At 38.9% G+C, this 23578-nt stretch overlaps 1 protein-coding gene across 2 annotated transcripts in view; it reads left to right on the top strand.

The window, feature by feature from the left end:
* Positions 1–23578, top strand: part of LOC144040389 (uncharacterized) — a 35697-nt gene that overhangs the window by 3090 nt on the left and 9029 nt on the right. The window contains exons 4-6 of one of the 2 annotated variants that reach the window (XM_077554537.1): positions 3433–3592; positions 6034–6081; positions 22167–22367. In XM_077554537.1, the coding sequence (XP_077410663.1) occupies positions 3433–3592; positions 6034–6081; positions 22167–22367 (409 nt within the window). The remainder of the gene's footprint in view (positions 1–3432; positions 3593–6033; positions 6082–22166; positions 22368–23578) is intronic. The other variant, XM_077554539.1, reaches the window with a different exon arrangement.

Here is a 23578-nt window from a genome sequence, read left to right as displayed (position 1 = left end):
TTTTGATTTCACAGTCGAATAGAATTACTTATGCAGGTGTGCGTGGACCTCACACATCAGCACATTGAGTTTACATAAACACAGGAGGCGATATACACACATGCAACACACAGCCTTTTCATACCCACCATACCGTGGTATCGGTTGGTACATTGAAAGCATTTCTAATCCAAAAGTTCAAATGTGTTTTGATATAGCGTGAACATATAACCCTCTTACATGATCCTATTAGGCTGAATGCTTTGCACGGCTGGTATGACTGAAGCCTTCATGCATATTGAAATGGACCAGATATACTGTATAATGTATATAAGGAGGACTCATCTGACAGTGTCTGTGTTCCAGTCATGTCTTAGAGATTGAGGTCACCAGTGCTTAATCATTATGTTTCTCTTGAAGCTTCTTTGATTAAAAAAAACAAATTATTGCATCACACTTTAAGGGATTATAACAAGTATAATAGAAACAGCCTCTTACGTTTTTTTCTCCCGAGTTTCATAAAATGAAAGAATTTTATATCAGTCAATATTATTCCACACTTTTCATCAACAAATTACAATTTTTTGTTCAATATCATTCCATATACTTCAGTATCACTCATATCCTACCATATGATTCAGTACCATTCAAATTGTACTTTCTCGTCTTTTTTATTGACAACCTTTATTTTATACTTAGCAATGATACCTTTTCAATTTCCCAATTTAAAAAACAAACTAATTCAAATTCACTGTTTTAAATGATTCCCCTGTTGTCACTCTCTTGTGGTTAAAAAAAAAACAAAAAACATAAAAAGTATGGAAGACTATCGTAAAACATTACTTTGAGGATTCTAAGAAAGGACACTGTTTATTTGTCATTCCAAGCTGAAGTTTACTGTAAAACCTACACATAAAACAAAAGAAAATGTATGTTTAAAAATGTAATCTTCAACCAAACCATGTGATTCCCTGTAACGACAGTCCACTATCTTAATGCTAACATATAATGTAAAACATTGTAGACGGGCTAATGAAAATTAACATCGATATAATAGTAATAAATCTTCAAATAATAAGAATAATAATAGAACATACAACACAATTTTTTTACGTCATATTTAAATACCAAAATGTGCCCACAAGCATGTATTCTCTCTGAAATGTGGGAACAATGACTATTACTGTTGGGGACTATGACAGGAGTTGGGGACCTTTTCTGCCTCTTCTTCTTGCTATTAATTGCACTGCATCTCTTCCAGTAGACCTTAGACCTGTTGTGGCACAATGTTGTACAAAGGCTGGCAATTGTAAATTCAGACTTACCTACAGATTGCAAAAATCCATAAGAAAACAGCCACCTTGTATCAAGCCAGATCCAATTAATGGCCCAAATGTAAGGAAACTAATTAATTAAATTAATCAGTTGGAGATTAGCGGCCAATGAGAGAATTCCATCTAATTTCAGTGAGCGGGTGGGTTATCAAACTCCTGCTAAATAGACAATAATAAAACTGTAGACAGGAAGAATGACTTCTGCCACTCAAGCGCCACACTGATTTGTATTGAATGTAGGCCACAAGGCTGATAATTTTATGGGTTACAGTTTCTTATTGGCTGCAGAGGCTCTGACATGGAGCGTGACCCATTTTGGAAAAGAAACGCCTCAGGCTATATGTATAGATACTTGTTGAATGGACTGTTATCCCCTTTTAATTACATTTCACGTAACCTTTATTCACTTGCTGTAGAAATGCATGTCACTCATTGAAGGTTGTATACCAGAATCATTTTTGAAACACCAAACAAACACCAGAAAGGGTCATGTGACATTGACAGCAAAGTTACAACCAGTTCATTATATGAGAATTTGATTTATTTAAAAATAGACAGTGCAATTTAATAAAACACATACAAATTAATGAGCTAAAAAAGGCAGAATTATCCAGAAGGATATTATCCAACTGTAGTCCCCTGGCCATGATGTAAAAAAAAGCAACAAAACACAAAAATATAAGTACAACACAGACACACAATTAGTAAAAACATACAATTGGACTAAACACACAAAGAAGACAACACAACTTTGCTGTTAAGAATAGAAACAATACAGTACATTAAACATGACAGCACAACCGATTCAGTGTCTTTTAGTGTTCATAAGTATTACCTTATGGGTCAGTGTTCTTACACCAACATGGCTTTATATTTGGATAGATACATCATAGATGATCACCTTGCTATGTTTATATATATATATAAATGAGTGTGTTTACATGGCCTTTCAAAACTTGAATATTGTCAATATTCAAGTTTTGAAGGGGTTGTTGACTGCATGTAAACATAGTCTTAGTTTTTGTTTACATATCTCGGTTCAGACTATAGTGTATATTTTGACTAATTAACCCAAGAAATGTCCTGTATTATACAGAATATTCCAAACAAACAAATGTCCTCACAAACTGAAGATAATTTACTGGATGCTTTCAATCCAGGTTACATCTTCCGTACAAATAACACTCGCACAAAAGTCAGAACCCATCCCAACACCAAAGAAGTCAATGTGATTTGAAGAGATGATGCACTACTTCTTTGTTAGAGATTGCATAAATGAATGAGAAGCAAGATTCAAGTGTAGCATGAAAATAGATGCACACTGTTGTTGTGTGTGAGGTCAGGGTACTACAAAAACATCCATCCCAAGAGGGACACAGGGGATGATGCTGGGTTCAAAGCGTTGCACCACTTCCATGCATAAATCCTTGTCTCCTTGTTGTTGGTTTTATTTGAGAGCTGATTACCCTCTGACAGACTACATTCTTTATGGAAGGGCACAACGTTGGCTTGTTTTGATGGTCAGCCAATGCTATATTTTTGTTTTACAGACATGGTGATTCCTTTTCAAGGTTGCATCCATGTGCGGCTCAAATAAATCTTAACACTTTTGTGATAAGCATCTATGGATCAATACGCCATCCGCTTGATCTTGAGTCTTTCCTTGTGACTCAGGCTGGGCTTTCCAAACTCATCTACAACCAGCAACATGTCAGGATTGGACACCCACACATTACCAGCCGCATCAGACACACATACAAACAAACACACACACACACTGATAGAGACAGACATTGCTGAAGTCAGTGTGAGAACAAAGTGCTTCCTACTCAAAGGGCAACATATTTGATTCCATTTGCACTTAGATTTTTTGAGCCATTGCATCTTGTGATCCATGTTTGTCTTCATAGTTGTGTTTTTTTGCATTGATTTCTGAAAAAATCCAATGTGACAGACAAAACAGGCTTCTATGTAGTATATTCACAGCTTTGCTTATTCTGCCTTGCTTAGGTATTTGACCCCACATGACCTTAACAGAGAGTAGACAGTGATTCAGGCTGGCATTCCTCCTGCTTCCACTCCCACATTTTTACTTGTTTTCCGACTCCACACCCTCTAGATTTCACAACAATGGCCGCATGCTGGACATCTTCCAGAGGCTCACAGCCAAGGAGGGGACTTACTTCCTACCTCAAGACTTGGAGCTGTCCAATCAGGAGCTTAGCTACATTGTCAAAAAGGCAGAGCAGTGGAGGGGCTTTAATGGAGAGAGGCGCAAGGTAAGTACAGTACATCCAGCCAGATAATAATTGAATAGAAGTCCAAAACAATGCATAGAATTTGCTCATTTTATATCATTTCATTTTCTTTAGTTACATTTCTGAAAGCTGAGAACTCATCTCTGCGGTATTTAGCTTCATTCTAATTAGTACAGGATAATTACCAAAACAGAAATCCAGCTAGGAAGCTGCCTGATTAGTCTGTGAAAACCACATACAAAGACGTTTCAGTAAAATAAATTTCTCAATCAACATGCATTCATGATGCATGTGAATTTGATTCATTTTGGGAATATCATAAGGTGTGGTCGACAAGTCCATGTCACAAGATAAAAATTCCACTTTCCATAAATGTCGCTCCACATGAAATTAGCATCACCAGAGTGAGGCTGTCGCATGTTTGACAGTGCGGCGTTGGTCCATGGCGACGCCACAGAAGCAAAAAGTCTATTAGCACCAAGCCGACACCAGATGTCAAATCTTTTGCATAGTGATTGAAAATGTGACTTGTTGAGATAAGGGAAATAGAACATGGCCATCAAACTGCAGGCCCCTCTTTAATTTAGTGTGCTGGATTTTTAATGGCGTACATCGCTCCGTGTTCGCCATTTTCATTAACTCTCTGCTCTTTGCTTGCTCAAAGTATATGACTACGAAAATATTAAAATATAGGCATTTTTTTTACTTGTAGGGAATAAAAAATATGTAATTACTTATTAACGCAATGTTTTTATTAAATTATTCTTTTTGAGCAATTATTGCCCAACTTTGACATTATCAATGTTTTTGTTTTGTACATATTAGACTTTACACCCGTCTGATCAGTTGGATCAGGATCGGACGATATTTGTCGTTTCATGCAAAATCGGTGATTGGCTGTAATGTCTCAATTTGCCCAATCAATTGATCGGCTCCGCAAAATAATACATTACATTTTTAATCTTTTTCAGCATTTCTTGAAGATTTTTTCCCCATACCTTTCAATTGGTGTCAATTAAACGTGCATATTCGCTATTCGTGGCCCGGGCTAGTCCTTATCTCCCGTGAATGGTGACTGTAGAGTAAATATCAATGTTTTTTAAATAGACATGTTGCCCAATCTTCTGATCGAATTTGTGATCAATTATCATTTTTTTCCAAACTCGTTGATCGCTGATCGGTCGAAAAATCCTGATTGTATGTATTATACATTCTATACTGTTTACCAACAATTATTTATTAAACACTAAAAACAAAAACTAATCTTCAACTACTAGTCTGACTTAACAGATAAAGCACATATTATTGTGTAATTGGTGGTTATTACACCTCACACCACAGTGTTATTTTTCATCAAAATAAGACATGCCGATGTGTCATTATTTTATCATTAGTAATACCATGTCTCTACTGAGGGTCACTTTCCTAACTCAAGACTAATTTGCTTATGTGCAATTTCTTGTGTCATTTTCCCTTATTAACTATTTATCACAAATAGGGGAAAAAAATAAAGCCAGCATAGGAGCAGCCCGAAAAGAGCTGAAACTAATATTTTGCAACTCTAATGATTTTTTGCATCCCTAATTAGATAGAATAAGGTTGATATGATTAGGTCAGGATGTAGTGTTATTCATTAAAAATACATTTCAGAAACTGTATTCCAAATGTGCCCCTGCAATTAAATAATGATTCTGCCACATTTCTTATTACGAACCCAATTAATATCAGAGGCAAGGGCGAAATTTTAATAAGAGTAGGCCTTCATTAGCTGGCTGGGAGAAAGGAGGGATGGGGGGGGGGGAGGGAGGGACTATGTGTATTACATATGTTAAGAAACGCATGCAATGATGCATCCTAAAACGAATGTCACATTTTTGACAAATCAAATCTGGGCCGAAAAGGGACGGTAAGCACTCATTATTTTTTTTAGCTTCTTGCAAGCATAGTTCCAGGTTAGCTATGAGTTATATGGTAAAACATGTGCAAAACAGTATACCTTCATCGCCTGTGACCTAGTGCAAGAGTGCCATGCTTGGGTTGCTTCTGTTCAGGAAACTTTCCATGCCAATGAAGGGTCAACTTTGGCTACGTGAACACAAGTTGTTTGAGCAGTATCTGTAGTTCATAGATTTGACATTGTAATCCAGAGACCCTGGAGTAAAAAGTTCAGTGTTGTGAATGATTAAAGTCCACTCAACAACACAACATGGTGTTAATGCAAAAGGGACACTTTGTACTAATGGACATGAGCTAATAAAGAACATGGGACAATTTGTCAACTGAAAATGTGTTCAAAACCCTTGAACCCAAAACATTTTTTCAGGCCCGTTGTTAATACTATGATGTTCTTAGCTATGGAGGGTTCTAGCAAGCTACTACTGTTTCAGTAATGAGCTCCATTAATTATGCATAGGGAGTGATGCACAGCAACATTATTAATTGTCTTCTGTCACCCCCTCCAGATCACTGTACGAAGAAGGGAGGTGTTAAACTCTGAAATACTTAAACAGGTATGCAAACTGTTTTGTCAGAGCCATCGCTATGGCAGTGACAGAGTGTGGCAGCAGCTTACCCGCTGCAAACCTTGTTTGCTGCTAATTCATCCAAAAGCAAAGTTTCCCAGTGGTGGTGACATTGGGATAATTGAAGGAGAGGACAGATTAAATAGAAAGCCGAAAAAGGCTGAGAGGCAGTTTGTGGGGGGGCCCCGAAGATGTTTTCGCAAACTGATTGCATCAACACTCACGTGCCTTCATGTCGTTTGTCTTCGTGTGTCGAGGTAATAGATTAATGGCAGGCAAATTTGGGTTGTTTGCCATGTTGACGCGCTTGGTAGGCTAGAAAACTGCTGAGAGTATAGGATCTTGAATAGGTTACTTCATGTTATGCTTTTTTTAACAAACATCTACACATAATGGACACTTAATCTGCTCCACCTGACCATTAAGAGAATAGAGTTTAATCAAAGATACAAAATAATGCTTCGGTGTATGAATACTATGTGCTATGCACGGCGGACTAGTGGTGTCTGGGTACCTCCACTTTCATGAAAGATTCCTAATTGTGTATAGACGTGAATGCGAGTGTGAATGGTTGTTTGTCTATATGAGTCTTGAAAATGAATGTTGACCAGCCCAGAGTTTACCCCACCTCTCAGCTGAAGACAGGGACATGTTTCTTCTAAACCAGTAACCCTAATGCGGACAAGTGATATATAGTATATAATGGATAAATGGATTGATATTATCAGAGAGGTAGTATTTAAAAAAGTTCGGTTTTTATTTTATTTTATTTTATAACCACTATTGTAGCTTGCATTATATTGCCTAATGTTATGGCCTTTATACACCAATACGACATTGGGAGTTGGGAAGTCGCCAAGTGTTGGGATGCGCTGTCTGATTAGTGTATAAAGCACTGTTGCAATGTCGGAGCCGTTGCCGGAGCATCTGGGGGAGATTTCGGCGAATTCAACGTGTTGAATCGACATTGGACCGTAGTGATATAATCACTCTGATTGGCTGTTAGTGAATCAGCGCATGGGAGAAGAACAGGAGGTAGATCAATAGTAAGCTATTTACAATTTTACAATCGTCGCTATGGTTCAAGACCGGCATTAAATTAAATTTTTATGATAGAGTGATGAAAGCCAAACTATGACAAAACATGGAGACGCAACTGGTTTTACCAGGTAAAATTTACTTTTATGTTACACGATCCTTTGTAAAGAGCCTGAGAGAGTACATCATGAGTCAAAAAGATAGCAATCTGCATTGTTTACGTTTTTATTGTGTATTTCTGTATTTTTTCAGGTGCAATTTTGCAGGCCGATATCAGATTTATTTACGTATAGAGGCTTTTAAGATGTTCCTAATATTTTTGCCAACATGACAAAAGAAGATAAATATCAGTATGATGTAGTGCCATTCTACACCCGTGACTCTATTGTTAAGATCGCTTAGATTTTTATCAACTGAGCATTACTTTCTTTGTAAAGGTATATTTGTTTATACTTGTGCCAGTGATTTTCTGCCCCAACATTCTTACTTTCACTCTATAAACGGGCTAAAACACAATTAAAATGATACTTACATCCACTGTATTGGTCTTTTCCGTGGTATATTAAAATATTAAAAAAAAAATCTTTTCCCAAGCCACCTGAGATGCAAAAGTGACCATAAGAAAATCTGCGGGAGGAAGTCAGGCTGACAGAGAGGGCATCTGCCTGTGACGGAATACACAGGAAACACTGTCACTTAACAATAGAACCCTCAGCTCCTGAAACAGGAACCGAGAACACGCTGAGTGCTAAGGTGGTGTAGGTCAAACCGGAGGGGTAAACCTTTGGTCAGTGTGAGCAATGAGTGGGTGTTGGGGCGCTTACTACAGCTCTCTTTCGTCAATGGGTTTGTTCTAATGCTGGACGGCATGTGCAAAAATCCAATTCATGGTTCATCTGATTCATATTTGTTAAAGTACAGTCATACATCGGGAAAGTATATGCGTACAAACCTTTCTGTGTGCCTGCATGTGCATGTCACATTAAAGTGGCTTCTTCCATTACAGAGGATAGATTTTTTTTTTTAAGTGGACAGCGCTTTGGGCCCCGATGGCCTGAGGCAATAACAAGCAGGCAAGGGCAGGAAGCACAACATCCACACAGTCTGAGTATTACAAAGCTCAATATGAGAAATGACTGCAAATGCTGCACGGCTGCTTTCCTGAAAAGGTCACAGACTTCAGTGAACACTAACATGTAAAAGCAGCGGTCAACTCGAGCTAAAGCGCAAAGATAAAAATGAAACGCACATTATATATACTCACACATTCACACACATGTCAATTTTAAGGACTTACTGTAAGTACAAAGCGTAACCGTTGAAGACAATTCTAGACTTGCTGTAAATGTTTCATCTTATACAAGAGGTCATAAGCTTTTTCAATGTTATCAAAACCAAACCAAAAAATGCTTCCTAATTGTCTATCATTTGTTCTAGGTCACATTTAGAGTCTGTGGGTCAGGCAAACTTGTTGACCATTCACATCCATATTTGTGTATTGAACATGTATAACATTTACGATAGTCAGCCTGACAGTTTTCCAAGCAGTCCAAAGCAGGAAAAAAATCACTCTTAACACCACAGGAACATCCATCATGTTATTCTATAGACATCCAATAATCAGGCCGTTGTTGACTTTAATACATTATAGGGGGATAATCTGTCCCACTTGCGTTCGAAACTGTCTTCCCCTTTTCCATTTTACACAAGTTTAGGTCCACATAAAAGCAGCACTGTGGTACAATATTGCATCCCATTTCTAAACAGGTCAACAGTTCCCTCACTTGGCAAATAGAAAGGAGAAAGTATTCTAGTATGAACTTGTCGGTGTGAACCATTTAATTACAGGGAGTGTCAGCACCATTGCTTAATGTGTCCTTCACAATTAATCCGGGAAGAGGATGACATTATCTTCCAAAACCTGGGCCTGACCAGACTTTAGTGGTAGAGTCAAAACAAGGTAGGGGATAAAACTGAATGCGAGGAAAGGCAATGGGATTAAAGAAAGAGTCGTTTGTTACAAATGTTGCTAAATAAGGACCAATAAGCAGGTATTTATTTATGATTATTTAGATGGTTATAGTTTAAACAACAGGAGTGCATCAAATGTAATGTATACATTTTAGGTGTACCTGATATAGTGTGTGTGGAGTGTCTCTGCAGACCCAATAGCATTTTATATGGGACAAACATAAAACATGAACTGACAAAATTCTCAGGATGTGATTGTATGTGACGCTTTGTAGTTAGTCACTTGGTTTCTTTTCTTCCTCCTCTGTTTCCTTTAAATACTTTGACCTTGGCTGCTTCCTTCGCCCCTGAGGGGATGAGGAAGGTTTGGTGATGGTGACAGGTGTTGCGTCTTAACAGCACCACATGACATCCCGAGAAGAGATGGATGTTTTTTTTGGTGTGTTTTTTATCCCCATAAGGGCCGTACAGAAGCGGTGTTACATGTACTGTAGGTGTGTGCACATGTGAGACTGTAAATGCATCTCATCCCTTATCCTCAGCTCTCAAATTGGTTATTGGAGACTTATGACCTCCAGCCACCGAGGCCTGATTAATTTTAAGCTGCTCCAGCGTATTTTTTTTTCCCTTTTTAATATCAAAGGCAATGCCCTGCTTTGGCATCTATTTGCTGCATCTTAATACAAAGATGACCCATTGAACTGCTGAAATGTACTCCATGTAGGCACATTGACAACATACTGATGTGGTATTAGCTTTGACTATCAATCTATGCTTTTGGATAGACTTTTTGTGTGCTGTCATCATCTTCTCTGAAGTTATGAACGTTTTGAGCCCAAACTGGCATCATACTCCCAGGACACTTGATCTTTGAATTGATTGAGGTACAAGCAGCGCCAGGAATGAGCTCTCAGGGGAAGTCTGCATTAAAGTGTAGAAAATGAAAGGTACATAAGATTTTCAGACAATTTTAATATGCACGCTAATTTCTGTAGTCCATCTATACAGTCAGGCTAATATATTTGATATTTGTGTGCTACTTATTTAATTTTGAGAGCACACAGGCTCACACAGCTGCTCTACTTCTTAGGTATCATACTGAAATTAGGAAAGAAATGGTGCAACAGTACTGTCATTGTTCAGCACTCTGTTTGAAAACATCAAGTTGTTCAAAAAAAGACCAAAAACATTTGGACATTGACATTTAGACAACAAATGTGCAACAAATTTTAAATAAAAAAAATGAAGTTATGAGTGAGGCTATGTCATGTGGTCAACACTCCGACTCAAGCAACGAGTGACCTCGTTCGCAGACTGGATGTGATTCCTGAATTCCTTTGTGTGATGCATTACAGTGTGGAGCAGTTGACAGATCGCCTTGAAGAAATGACCAGAAATTTGGCCAATTGATGCCCATCGAGAGGTCCAGGTTGAGACTTAAGGCCAAAGCTAAAGTCAGCCTGACCTAAAGCATCTGTTAGTTTGTTAGACCATTTCTCCTGGATGATTTTACTGTCGGAGGCTGAAGCACCCATTATCTCCCTTACCCCTCCTGCGCCACCGTTAGGACTCTCGAGGTTGTCCTCACTGGAACGAGACAATATGTTGTCGAGCTGGCCATGAACGAGGACACAGACTCACCCACACACGAATACACTACACACAATGCCATACACAACCTTACTATAATTCCTTAGAAGATGATATTCTGGAGGTGTTTCCTCATTCCCCATTCCTAAGGTTTTTCTTTAGAAAAAATTGGGGCACACTTGGCGACCCGTTCTGTTTTCCTCTGTTGGTCATTGTTTTTTAGGTCTCAGGTTGTAACTGTTATAAGTAAATTATGTTGCTCAGTATGTGTGCAATGACAACAAATTAAATTCCATTCGACTACATTTTTTCAACATTGCTATTTTTTACTGTACTGCTATTTTTTTAAATAATAGTGCTCACATTTAGTTTTTTTTATTTTTTTTATTGGAAATGTAGTTTGCAGTGGATTTGATGCACCTCATTTATCAAACTTCTGTGTCTAAAGCTGTCTAAAGTTGCATTTCAATAAATGTAGAAAACTAATTAATTCCAGTATATTTTCAATTGTTCAAGACAAAAAGTGAAAGACAGATTCACTACACACAGTGACACATTTCGTGATTATATATTTTTTAATATAATTTTGACCATTTTAGCTTACAGCGAACAGAAAGACACAGTTTACGATCTCATGGAATGTGGAATATCACATACTTTAAACAAAATCAAAATTACTTTAAATATATAATTTAGGTAGGAATTAATCTTTATATTTCTTCCCATGTAGTTTATAACATATATATAATATATATATATATATATATATATATATATATATATATATATATATATATATATATATATATATAATATATATATATATATATATATATATATATATATATATATATATATATATATATATAGTATTTATAATATAATACTTTCATTTTTTTATTTGATAGCCTATTCTGAAATAAAATAACTTTTCTTATTGAGATACACTGGTATAAATTATTCTCTAGCTTTGTGTGTTCATCTGATTAGTTGAATACATTGTGCATTTTAGGGTTCAATGTTCAAATGCAATGAACTTTGAAGATTTACCCTTTTCATATCAGATTGCCAGGTAAATTTATATACAGCATGTTCATAAAATGGGAAAGTGTGTCCTTGGGTTACGGGGTGAGTCAGAAATGGTGTAGAAGTAAGAGATGCTCAATGATGTGAGCTGTTTACTGCAGGCTGGCAAATGGCATTATTTCCCGCAAAGGAGATTAGTAACAGTAAATTATGCATATCTTATTTTCTGGATTATCTCAGCCACTCAACTATATTATTTCCTTGGATAATCTTCTTTTAAAAGTCAGTTTATTCTGATGCTTTATTGCCACTGTTGCTTGCTTTTCTTTACTCGAAGTCCAATTCGGTTCTGTGCTAGTTTTGGATGTTGTTTTGTTGCACTACTGTAGCTGTGATTATTCCACTTCAGTAGTGTGTAGTGTGTTTGCAGTTTTGTCACTCTGTGAATGTGTGTTTCCTGCATGCAAATGAATGTGTACCCTGTCTTGTCCAGTGGTGCGTTTAACAAGACATAGGCCTTTGCTGTGGCCAAATCATACAGTGTGCATCCATGCCATTTTCAAGATGCTACAATTATATCTGCCAACCATCCACATATTGGCCAAATTTAGAATAATAGCATATCTATTTCCATTCTAATGGCTGACATTGCTTGGCTTATCCATCCATGCATGTATGTTGATTGTGTGCTTATGGTTTGTGCTTACACATGTTCTCAGCCACTTACTGTGTATTGAAGCCCTCCGTGGTCTTGCATGTGTGTACTTCAAGAAGCTCTATGTGCTTGCGTGTGCATTAGTTTATTTGTGGATGGGCATTTGTGCAGTATGAACCTTGACATATGAGCCTTATTTATGTGTGTTATAATACAGTGTGCACTTGCTATGTCAAAATTGTGAATGAGCCCAATTCATCTGTGTTGACATGTGCTCATGTGTACTTCCACACAGTCATGTCTAAGTGGAATCAAGCCAGTCCAAGGTTTAAACTCAGGGTCAGTTCCATGGTGGCGGCAGTATTGGGGCATGGCAGGGGAGGGGTGCTGACCCTTTCTAGCTTAGATAGCCTCTGTACAGTGCATACTCCTCACCCTCACACTTCTCCCCATTTCTCCAGAAACCCTTCCTCCCCCTCATCCTTGCTGCCTGGCCGCAAGAGCCCGCAGGCACTGGAGACGTACGCATGATCGCCGTGTGAGGCTTTGTTCACGAGCAAGTGTGTATGTGTGTGTGTGTGTGTGTGTGTTAGCATGTAGATGTGCGATGCTGTTTCTGTGTATGTGTGTGTGTGCGTGTGCATGTGCGTTTGTGTGAAAATCAAGATTTGTGGACAAAAGAAGCAACCATGTCTATGTCTTCGCCAACACTTGACATTCACTTGTTGCTTTTTAGAATTTATTATCCAATTGATTATTACATCAAAGCACCATTTACACCAATTAATTATTACATCAAAACAGCTAGCTGAAAAATTCCACACATAATGTATCTACATGAGGTGTGTAAGGAAATTTATATGACGAAGATATATATGCTTCAATCCAAACTACAGGGCTCTATATTTGTGACAGGCATAAATCTTTGCAAGGTGGATATGGTAAGGAGGTCTGCAACACTGTGGGAGTGGTTACAGCCAACTTCAATCATAGCCAATAAAAAAAATTCTGCTCATTCCCTTGTGGAATGTAGCATGCTAGTCGCACACTAGTTTTCAACATGGCAAAAGGACATATGCGGTGTGAAGTGGGAACTTGGGGACTTTTTAGTTTGAAACCTATGCTCTAAACTAATAAACAATAAATCACAGGACATATAAAGACACACTCACATTCATACCAACTGATTATTCAATCCATGCAAATTTTTTTGTAATGTGGGAGGAAGCCAGAGTACTTGAGGAAAACCAACACAAGCACAGGCAGAACATGCAACTGCCAGAGAGCGAGGCTGTAGCTAAGATTTAAAACCAGAATCTCCCGACTGTGACGCTGATGTGGTAACCACAAGTTCTGCCACAGTGATTCAATTACTTATTTTTTACAGAAAATTTCTTTATTTATTATATTATATGTTAGCATTAGCACCGGAAATGTACTCAACGCTTTCAATTAATGTAACCGATGCACCAAGCGACTATTGACTGATAGTCTTAACAAGAAATGGAAATTAAACAAGAACAGGAAGCTGATTTAAAAACAAAACAAAAACAAAGATCAAAACACCCCCAAGTCAAAGGAATAGGCAAAACGCATACACTGCTTTAAGTCAGTGATAATAACTTTTTTGAAACTGAGAACTTCTTGGGTACTGAGCTAGTGGAGGGTTGATAGAGGTTGAGGTTGATACACACTTCTTTCTGAAATAACACATTTTCTTTGCTCGTCCCCGCATACATGGTGTGTTGGTTTGTGTTAGTGAGTGTACGACACAATAGGGTGCCACACGAGTGCTTTTTTTAGACCGCATGACGTTAGCTGCGTGAACCGGAAGGAGGTCAACGTAGAAACGCACTCCAAACGATCCATGCTCATACTGATAGTTTTTCTTCTCATTTATCTCAGAAAAAACATGCAGAGTAAACACTGCTGCTACGAAACTTGCAAAAACGAACCACCACGACCGTCCACAAATGAAGGATGTTTTTTTGGTTTCCTGAAGCCAAAAACTCAAGAAGGATAAATGTGAACGGGGGTCAACTTGTGTGGACATCCAAAAGACCAGTTTAACGCCAGCAAAGTGAAGCCTTTCACCTTCATATGTAGTAAACATTTTGTTGGGGGTCATGCTCATACAGATGACAATCATGATACCTTGTCGGCTACCACCTGTCCCAAAGAAATGAGAGATTTTCTTTTTTTTTGTTTGGCGTTTGGCCCTACCCAGATTACCGGACGACAATAAAGAATGATGAGGAAAAATGCTAAAATGGCCTTGCCACTGTTGTTCAGACCGGTCTTGCTTACTGCCCGATTTATTTATTTATTTCTTCATTTATTTATTCATTCATGTTTGCCTTTCATATACATTGTAGCATGCTGTGTAATGCATGAAAAGTTATCTGTTAGGGCCTTTTCTGAAGTAAGGAAGGAGCCTTAGTAAACGGGAAGGATACAATAACTGAAAGAATTGAGGTTTGTTAATATAGCGAGTGTTGTTGGTTGTGCCAGAATAGAAATTGTGATCGCTACACACACAAAAAGCAATAAGAATTTACCCAAACAACTGTCAAAGATGTAAGACAACCAGATATGACAGACAGGGCGTATCGTAGTAAAGGATAGCTTGTTGAAACTGGAGAATGTCACTGTCAGTTGCGTAGAACAATGTTTTGAAACCCACCCAAAACAAAACAAACACTTTACTTCTGGATCTCTTTTTCCCGTCTTGTTCAGCCCTTTACACCTAAGCCATCTCTTCAATTGAACATTAGTATGTTTTTTTAACGTCTATACCAGTGAATTTGGCACCAGGGACATCATTCTTGGACAGAATGGGCTCTTTGCACAATTTGACTACTTCCTGAACTCAGTACCACTGCTTCATTTCCTGTCTTTCATGATTGGACAAACTGATTAATCCAGGTGTTCCTGACCTCAGTAACTACGACGACAATGGCCAGACACACCTGGATTAATCAGTTTGTCCAATCATGAAAGACAGGAAATGAAGGAGTGGTATTGAGTTCAGGAAGTAGTGGATTTGTGCAAAGAACCCATTAGTAGGTTTAGCTCAGTAGACATCTCACTCGTAGACTGTTTATATGCGTCTAGCATGACTGACCTGCCGAGTTTGACCACCCTAGCGCCAGAATATTCATTAAGTGTGGTGATGTGTATTGTGCAGCACGCTATTGGGATGGAAACTGGAAAAAAAACAAAAAAACAAGAAAAGGTTGGCTTCAAGCATAGTCCAAAATCCAGATAAAACTCCCAAAAAAGTTTAAAAAAAAATTAAGGGAATTTAGATGTCAAGGTACCACAGTAGAGTTATTTTGCTACTATTAAAACTTTTAACAGTAGAGACTTTAGTGTCAAACTAATGCTTGGTGGAAACAGTTCTTTCAAGTCTCCCCAACACTTCCAGAGAGCTCCTATCTTCACATTGGCCTTCATCACAATACTATGGTCCCATCCTCAGCCTCGCCTTCCATGCGTGAATGATACATAAATAACCAAGGCTGTCCACCACCCAGGCAAATTCAAATGCACCTGTCAAAGTGATGAAGCACCCGCCCGCAGGGAGGCATTGTTTACATTTTCACTCCACTCGTCGCAAAAGTGAGATTCTAATTATTTCCCTCACTGTAAATTAAAGCCAAGCAGGACAGAAGTACAAACCAAAAGGTATCATTGTCTGTGCAAGAGCAGGTCTTCCTTCTGAGAAGGTGTCAACGAAGGACCTCTACAACATCGCATGGACATCGGGGGCAGTGCCTCCAGATTGGCAGATCGGGGTGGTGGTCCCCCCTTTTTAAAAAGGGGGACCGGAGGGTGTGTTTTCTACTATAGAGGGATCACATTCCTCAGCCTCCCTGGTAAGATCTATTCAGGGGTGCTAAAGAGGAGGGTCCGTCGGGAAGTTGAATCTCAGATTCAGGAGGAGCAGTGTGGCACCAGTCTACATGTGTTTTGTAGATTTGGAGAAAGCGTTTGACCGTTTCCCTCGGGGAGTCCTGTGGGGGTACTTCGGGAGTACGGGCTGTTCGGTCCCTGTACGACCGGTGTCAGAGTTTGGTCTAAGTCAGATTTGTTTCCAGTTGAACTCCGCCAGGCCTGCCCTTTATCACCGATTCTGTTCATAACTTTTATGGACAGAATTTGTAGGCGCAGCTGAGGTGTTGAGGGGATCCAGTTTGGTGGCCTCAGCATTGCATTTCTGCTTTTTGCAGATTATGTGGTGCTGTTGGTTTCATCATGCTGTGATCTCCAACTCTCACTGGAGCTGTTCACAGCCGAGTGTGAAGCGGTTGGGATGAAGATCAGCACCTCTAAATCCGAGACCACGGTCCTCAGTCGGAAAAGGGTGGCGTGCCTTCTCCAGGTCGGGGATGAGATCCTGCCCCAAGTGGAGGAGTTCAAGTATCTTGGGGTCTTGTTTACGAGTGAGGGTAGGTTAGAGCGGGAGATCGACAGGCGGATCAATGCAGCGTCTACAGTGATACGGACTTTGTATCAGTCCATTGTGGTGAAGAAGGAGCTGAGTCAAAAGGAAAAGCTCTCAATTTACCGGTCGAACTACATTCCTACCCTCACCTATGGTCACGAGCTGTGGGTCGTGATCGAAAGAACAAGATACCAGATACAAGCGGCCGAAATGAGTTTCCTCCGCAGGGTGTCCCTTAGAGATAGGGCGAGAAGCTCGTTCATCCGGGAGTAGAGCCGCTGCTCCTCCACGTTGAGAGGAGCCAGTTGAGGTGGCTTGGGCATCTGGTTTAGATGCCTCCTGGACGCCTCCCTGGAGAAGTGTTCCGGACATGTCTTACTGGCGCGAGGCCCCGAGGACGACCCAGGACACGCTGGAGAGACTATGTCTCTCGGCTGGCCTGGGAACGCCTAGGGATCCCGCTGGAGGAGCTGGTTGAAGTGGCTTAGGTCTGGGCTTCCCCGCTAAATCTGCTGCCCCCGCGACCCGACCTCGGAAAAGTGGTAGAAGATGGATGGATGGATGGATGGATTTATCTTTACAATGACAATTCACCAAAATGTGCTGCCTTCTGTTGCGATGTTCTAATTACAGTAATATTGAGAATGCATATGTGCTTTACTTTTTTTAAATTCCCATTTTAATGATTTTAATTGAGAATAACATTACCCTTCTCATGCTATTCTTTATAGTCACCTCATGCATTTAGGTCCCATTTTGACATTGTGTTTTGATTATCATGGACCATTTCAGCCAAAATCACAAGTCGTTGTCAGTCATGATAAGGCCACAAAAAATGTAGGTATTTGGTATTATACAATTTTTTAATGACATGGCTTTAAAATGTATATCTGAATAGGCTTTACATTGACAGACACTTGAATGAAAATGATTGGAAAAAACAAATCATCATTTGCGACTGTACTTTTTGTATGTATTCAGATGAGCTCTACTATAATTTGGTTAGTAGAAAATCACATTTAGCCAGAGAAAAACAGGCTGACTGTCTTTTGTGAACCATTTCTGCAGCTGTGCCATCCACACTTCCTGTGCCCCTGTCCCCATTGCCCGTTCTCCATTTGCCGTCATTTCTACAAATCCTGAAATTTATGTCCCTGCTGGAAAACATGGTTTGCCATTTATAGTCCTCAGCCAAAATAAGGTCTGTCTCTCATGATGCCAGTCAAGGGACTGATGCAGACTCTATCAGATTTCTAAATACAGACACTGACAATAAATCCCAGCTTGATTGGCTTTGAATTGGGTTAGCTCACTTGAATGCTATCTGCTTAAACCACAGCTGGCCTGTCTGCTCCATGCAGGCATTGAACCTAAATCAGTCACTTAGTGCTATCAAATGGAACAATGGCGGAGTGGAAAGAGCACTCAAACTCTTGTTAGAAAGCAAGAAGCCAGGCTAGCACAATGATGGAACAAATCCAGAACAGAACACTAGTAGTGTGGAGCCTCTAATGCTCTTTCCAGTTGTTTTGTCTCAGCCGTGATGTACCCTGAGAGCCATGGTGCATTGCATGAAATGTCATCACCCAAACCCAACATACAAACACCTTTCAAAGCTTTTGTTTGGCCTTGTCAACTGAATTTCACATGCTAATTCACATAGGGCCGTAGCATGGTGAACAGGAAAAGAAAAAAAAATATTTTCATTCAAAGTGGAATCATTACCAGCACAGGGAGACATCCAAGCAGGTGTGGTTAACCAAAGTGACTTCCATCATGCCAGCGCTAATTATAAAACTGTTGATGTTCAAATCGTTGACTAGCAAAAAACGTGCGACAGGACTAAAATGTAATTTATATTTGATTTGTTGTGGTTGTGACTGAGGCCACGATCAGTCAACTGAGACATCTCCAGTGTTCCTAGTGTATCTTGACTAGTGCTGTCAAAAGTAAAGCGTTAACTGATTAATTAATCACAAAAAATGATCGCATTAATCATGAATTAATGCAGATTAATCGCACAATTAATTTTGACCATAGATTAGCGGCTGGCTACGTTTAAGGTAGCAAGAAAATAATTACATGCATTAAAGTAAAGCATTTGATAAATGTTTGCGTATCACATTTACAATATTTGTTCATGTCAAAATATTGGGGTCTTTTTTTCCCATTTTAAATTATGCAAGTAATTAACTGATAAGAAAAAGAGGAGAATGAGCGTGAGCAGTGGATCAACAAATGTTGAAGACGTCCTCATAACATTAAATGTCAAAATAACACACAACCTGGTGCTCTTCTAATTTGGTGGGAAAATGTTGATTAAAAAGCCATTTTTTGTAAAGCGATTAATCGAGATTAATCAAAATTATAAAACGTGATTAATCTGATAAAAAATAATAATCGTTTGACAGCTCTAATCTTGACACAATGGTTGAAAAATGACTGAAAATGAGTCATTGTCCAAAGTTAATGTCTAAATATCTTTTCTTTTTTTTTTTAATGAGGCTCTTTTTTGGGAGGTTTGTGTTAAAGGGGAAGTCAACCCAAAAATGTTCTTTACAGTAATATACATTATGCAGCCACACTAGTCTAAACACGGCATTGCGATTAATATTGTTTTTATTTGTGGACTATGAAGTAAACCACACAATCCACCTGTTTTGATCAATCTCAGTGGCAGCCATTTTGCCACTTGCTGTCAACTTAAAATAAACCACAGTTGCTCAGGGCCCAGGTTACAACCAATCACGGTTTACGGTTTCCTGAGTTTGATCATGTGACACACACAGGCTGAGCCATGATTGGTTGTTACCTGAGCACTGAACAACTCCAATGTAATTTTCAGGACAGCAAATTGCAAAATGGCCATCCCCTGAGAGGACAAAAAAACATCAATGGTGACACCACCAAATTTACTGGCCTACCCTATAAATGTACATGGCCAGTGGAACAAATTTTTTTAACTGTACTGTTATTATTCTTTGCACATTAGATCATTAGTAACCAAAGTATATTAGTAGGCATTTAAGTCTTTCTACTGGCCAGTTAACTACAACATTATAATGATATCTTGAAATGATGGCTTTTAGTTTTGTTGTGCCACCCTGAGAGTCCCCATCTGGCCATCCCTATGAAAACTTACTGGAGGCGCCATTGCTTTATTTATATTCCACAAGCACAATATTAATCAGAAAGCCATGTTTAGTGGGGGTGCATTCAACGTATTTTTGTAAATACATTTTTGGGGTTGACATTCTCCCTGTTTAAATTCTTGAGGCCAGTAAGATAAGTTCAAAATCCTTTTTTACATAAAGGAACCTAATACAGGGTCAGAATAAATCCCTTGACTAATTTTGATCCGGGAATAGCTGCGAAAACATCCCTAATTATTGTTGTGACTACTGTACACATATTATATTCTGTGTGGTTAAAATATAAACATTCATGGAATATGATAGGGACTTATATGAAAAACATACTCAAGAAAGTTGTGTACAATTAAATACAACTTAAATGGAAAGACATAGGCTAATGAAAACAAGTAAGGTATGGTGAGGGTAATAACACAGAATTAGGATACATACTAACTAAATAGACCGATGACTGGCGAAGCCTGCAACATTTGGGTATTTGCACATACACATACACACAGTGAAATAATGTCATCCAAGCATTTTACTTGTATAAACCGTTCAATACTTATACTTACGTATGCATTCAAACTTTTAAGAATCAGGGGCTGAGCCACACAATGATAAAAAGACAAGGACCCCCCCCCCCCCCCCCCACACACACACACATGCAATTTTGACAATGACATCCTTTCTAATGGAGAGACTGCCTGCTTTGCAGCTTATGCAGTGTCTCTAATTACAAGTGAGGTAATAGGCCTCACTGTTTTCTCTGTAAAGTGCCTTGAGTTGTATTTGGCTAAGTGTTTAGAGATGCCGGCTGACATCGATACACCACTAAATTAAACCTCTCCTTCAGCTTGACCCGGACACTCACAGCACGTTGAATGAGTAGTTATTTTTCCTCCAACACTTTCTGTGTTTTTAGACAAGTTATAACTACGCCAACAATTACGGGGTCACCTTGAATTTTACTATTGAAAAAGTTATTCTTTGTGACACCAATTGTTTTTTGTCCTTTGGCAATTTCATCCATTTTACGCAGAATTCTAATGAGTCGGTTTTCCTGCTTTTTATTTCTTTCACGTTGGATTCCTCTGAAACAAAAGATCAACAAAAGAACAGTGCATGCTGTTTACATTACCTTACTAGCTGACACTGTGTAAAATTCAGCAAAAGTGTGCATTCAGGACACATTGGAGCCTTTACTAGCACACACTTCCAGAGAGAGCTTCCATGATCTTCACACATGGATGACTTCGAGTTACATGACTTATATAACATGTTACACGCTCTGCTTGCTGCCTGTGTCTCACCCTAATAGAGAAGGGCAGAGAATTACAGGTGTGCAAGCCCCAAATATACACACACACACACACACACTCACACACAGTGAACAGTCTCAGGGTTAAGTATAACTATGCATGATCATGTATACAACCTGCCACTGATTGGGCCCCATAGGATTCAAGTACTAGTAACAATTAGTATCATCTAGTAAGCACCTAGCAGTGTTTGTTTGATGCCGTATGTTAAAACGTTTTTTTAACATTGTATTTATATTTTATTTGTTTGATCAAAAGTGTTGACTTTTTCTAATTATCTGCTTTGATTGACACTTTCACAGGGTACAGGTTTCTTGTTTGTTTTTCTTGCGTCTTAATTTATACTAATATACAGAGATAAATAATATATCACATTGATAATAATTTGCACAATTTTTTTCTTCAAACATCCTTGATTGCATTTTTTGTTTAACTTATTGGTGAACCGATTATCACATATTTAACACATATTTAACATATTTTTTCCCATTTGTATTAGAGAATAATGCTGCATTATACAGATGAGATGTAGAATATAATAATAATAATAATAATAATAATAAATCTACACACAAAAGATTATCTGATACGGTTTTCGATACGTTGGGTGCGAAATGATTCATGGATGGTTCCATGTAATAGTGGAACGATTCTATTGGTTCGACTGGGATTCCGATTCGATCTGATATGGTATGTCCGTATTTCCAGTTCGAGAGGGTATGATGCAATGACTATTTTAGTGTCATTTTACATACATTTTAATGAACATGCTAGTACTGCAAACATGGTCTTTCCTTCTAAGATATTTCTCTCCAAAAAAAGGACGATTCAATGCGTATCTCAATTTATTAAAAAATTTAATGATTATAATCTCATTGTGTGTGTGGCAGGTGGTAGTCTATAACTACATCTGGACAGCAGAGAACCCATTGGCTGGTTCTTCTATCCCCCTAGATGACCCACATAGGGAGCCCTCTCCCCGAGCACAGGGTGAGACCAGCACCCACGTGGCCATCTACACGCTCTACGTAAGCGGGCTCAAGCAAAGATACAGACATTTCCTCCGACAACCGGATGGGGCCATCATTGAGGTACGGCATTCAGGAGTCACACTTTCTGGCTACACTGGAAACAGCTGCAAAATCAAAAATGATCTGTGTCAAAAAATTTAAAAATATGAATGTTTTGTCCTCAGAAAATAATTTATTGTAACGATTTGGGCAAGTGTACCTAATGTTGTGCCCTGTCATTCTTGTTTGTTAAGCGTAAAGGAACAGGATAATGGAAGAGACAGAGGGTGGAAAGATGGGTGGGATGTGCATTCCCAACCACTCCCTCTTTTCATCCTCTCCCTACCCTCTCTTTCTATGTTGAGGGAGCAGCATTTACAATATTAAGTCCAATCCACAGACAAGAGTACAGCTGTGTGGTGCAAAAGGGCAAATAACTACAGTACTAACCTGCAGAACGAGAATCAAAAGGCTTTCCTTGGGCAAAAACAAATGTAAAATGGTATTTCCTTCTCAAATAGAAGAGAAAGGATTTGCCCCCAGAAACAAATCATAACTTCATTCAAAAGATCTGTTGTAGTCACTGCTTACCAAATACCAATTGCCTGATAACACTGTATTGAGACCACGGCTTGACAACAGTGTCAGCCTGCCTTACTGAATCAACAGAGAGAAGCAGTTGGGAATTTAATTACATTGCTAACTCTTTCATCCGACTTTTGACAAGACGTTGCAATGTGAAACATTGCTTCATTAGTGCTACGTGACAAGTGCTGGATTTATTCCTTTCCTCAATCATTCCTGTCAGTCCCCCTGAGAGCAACCTGCATCATCTCCACTATATTGATATTTGGAAGTTTGACTGTCAGAGAAATGAGGGGAGAAGGAAGGAGGTGGGGTATATACATAGACGCTAAAAATTAGCTTGGAGGGTCTGCTGCGTACTAATAGTCTTCTGTCATTATTTGACTGATCGGAAGTGTAAACATGCAACATGGTTCTCTCTCTGGATAGCCTGCAGACCTAGATCAGACATCTGGGGAAAATAGCCACACAAAGCACATCACTTCATAACTTCTGTTCTTTAAATGGAGAAGAGTTTCATAAAGGCCACGTTAAGTAAAGGATGTAAGCGTCCCTTGGGTGCTTCTGTCTGTTCTTTGCAACCTCACCACAAGAGATGCTGATGGCATTTCACCCGCTGGTTGCGGGGACCTACAGAATCAAAAAAATGGCGTCGGCGAGAGAGTGCGACTTTATCCCCCCTGCGCCTTGAAGCTCCGACCTCTTAT

The sequence above is a fragment of the Vanacampus margaritifer genome, chromosome 20 (genome assembly GCF_051991255.1).
Source record: "Vanacampus margaritifer isolate UIUO_Vmar chromosome 20, RoL_Vmar_1.0, whole genome shotgun sequence".
NCBI classification, from domain to species: Eukaryota; Metazoa; Chordata; class Actinopteri; order Syngnathiformes; family Syngnathidae; genus Vanacampus; species Vanacampus margaritifer.
The sequence above is the reverse complement of the archived record's forward strand: the minus strand, read 5'-3'. Positions and strand labels throughout refer to the sequence as shown.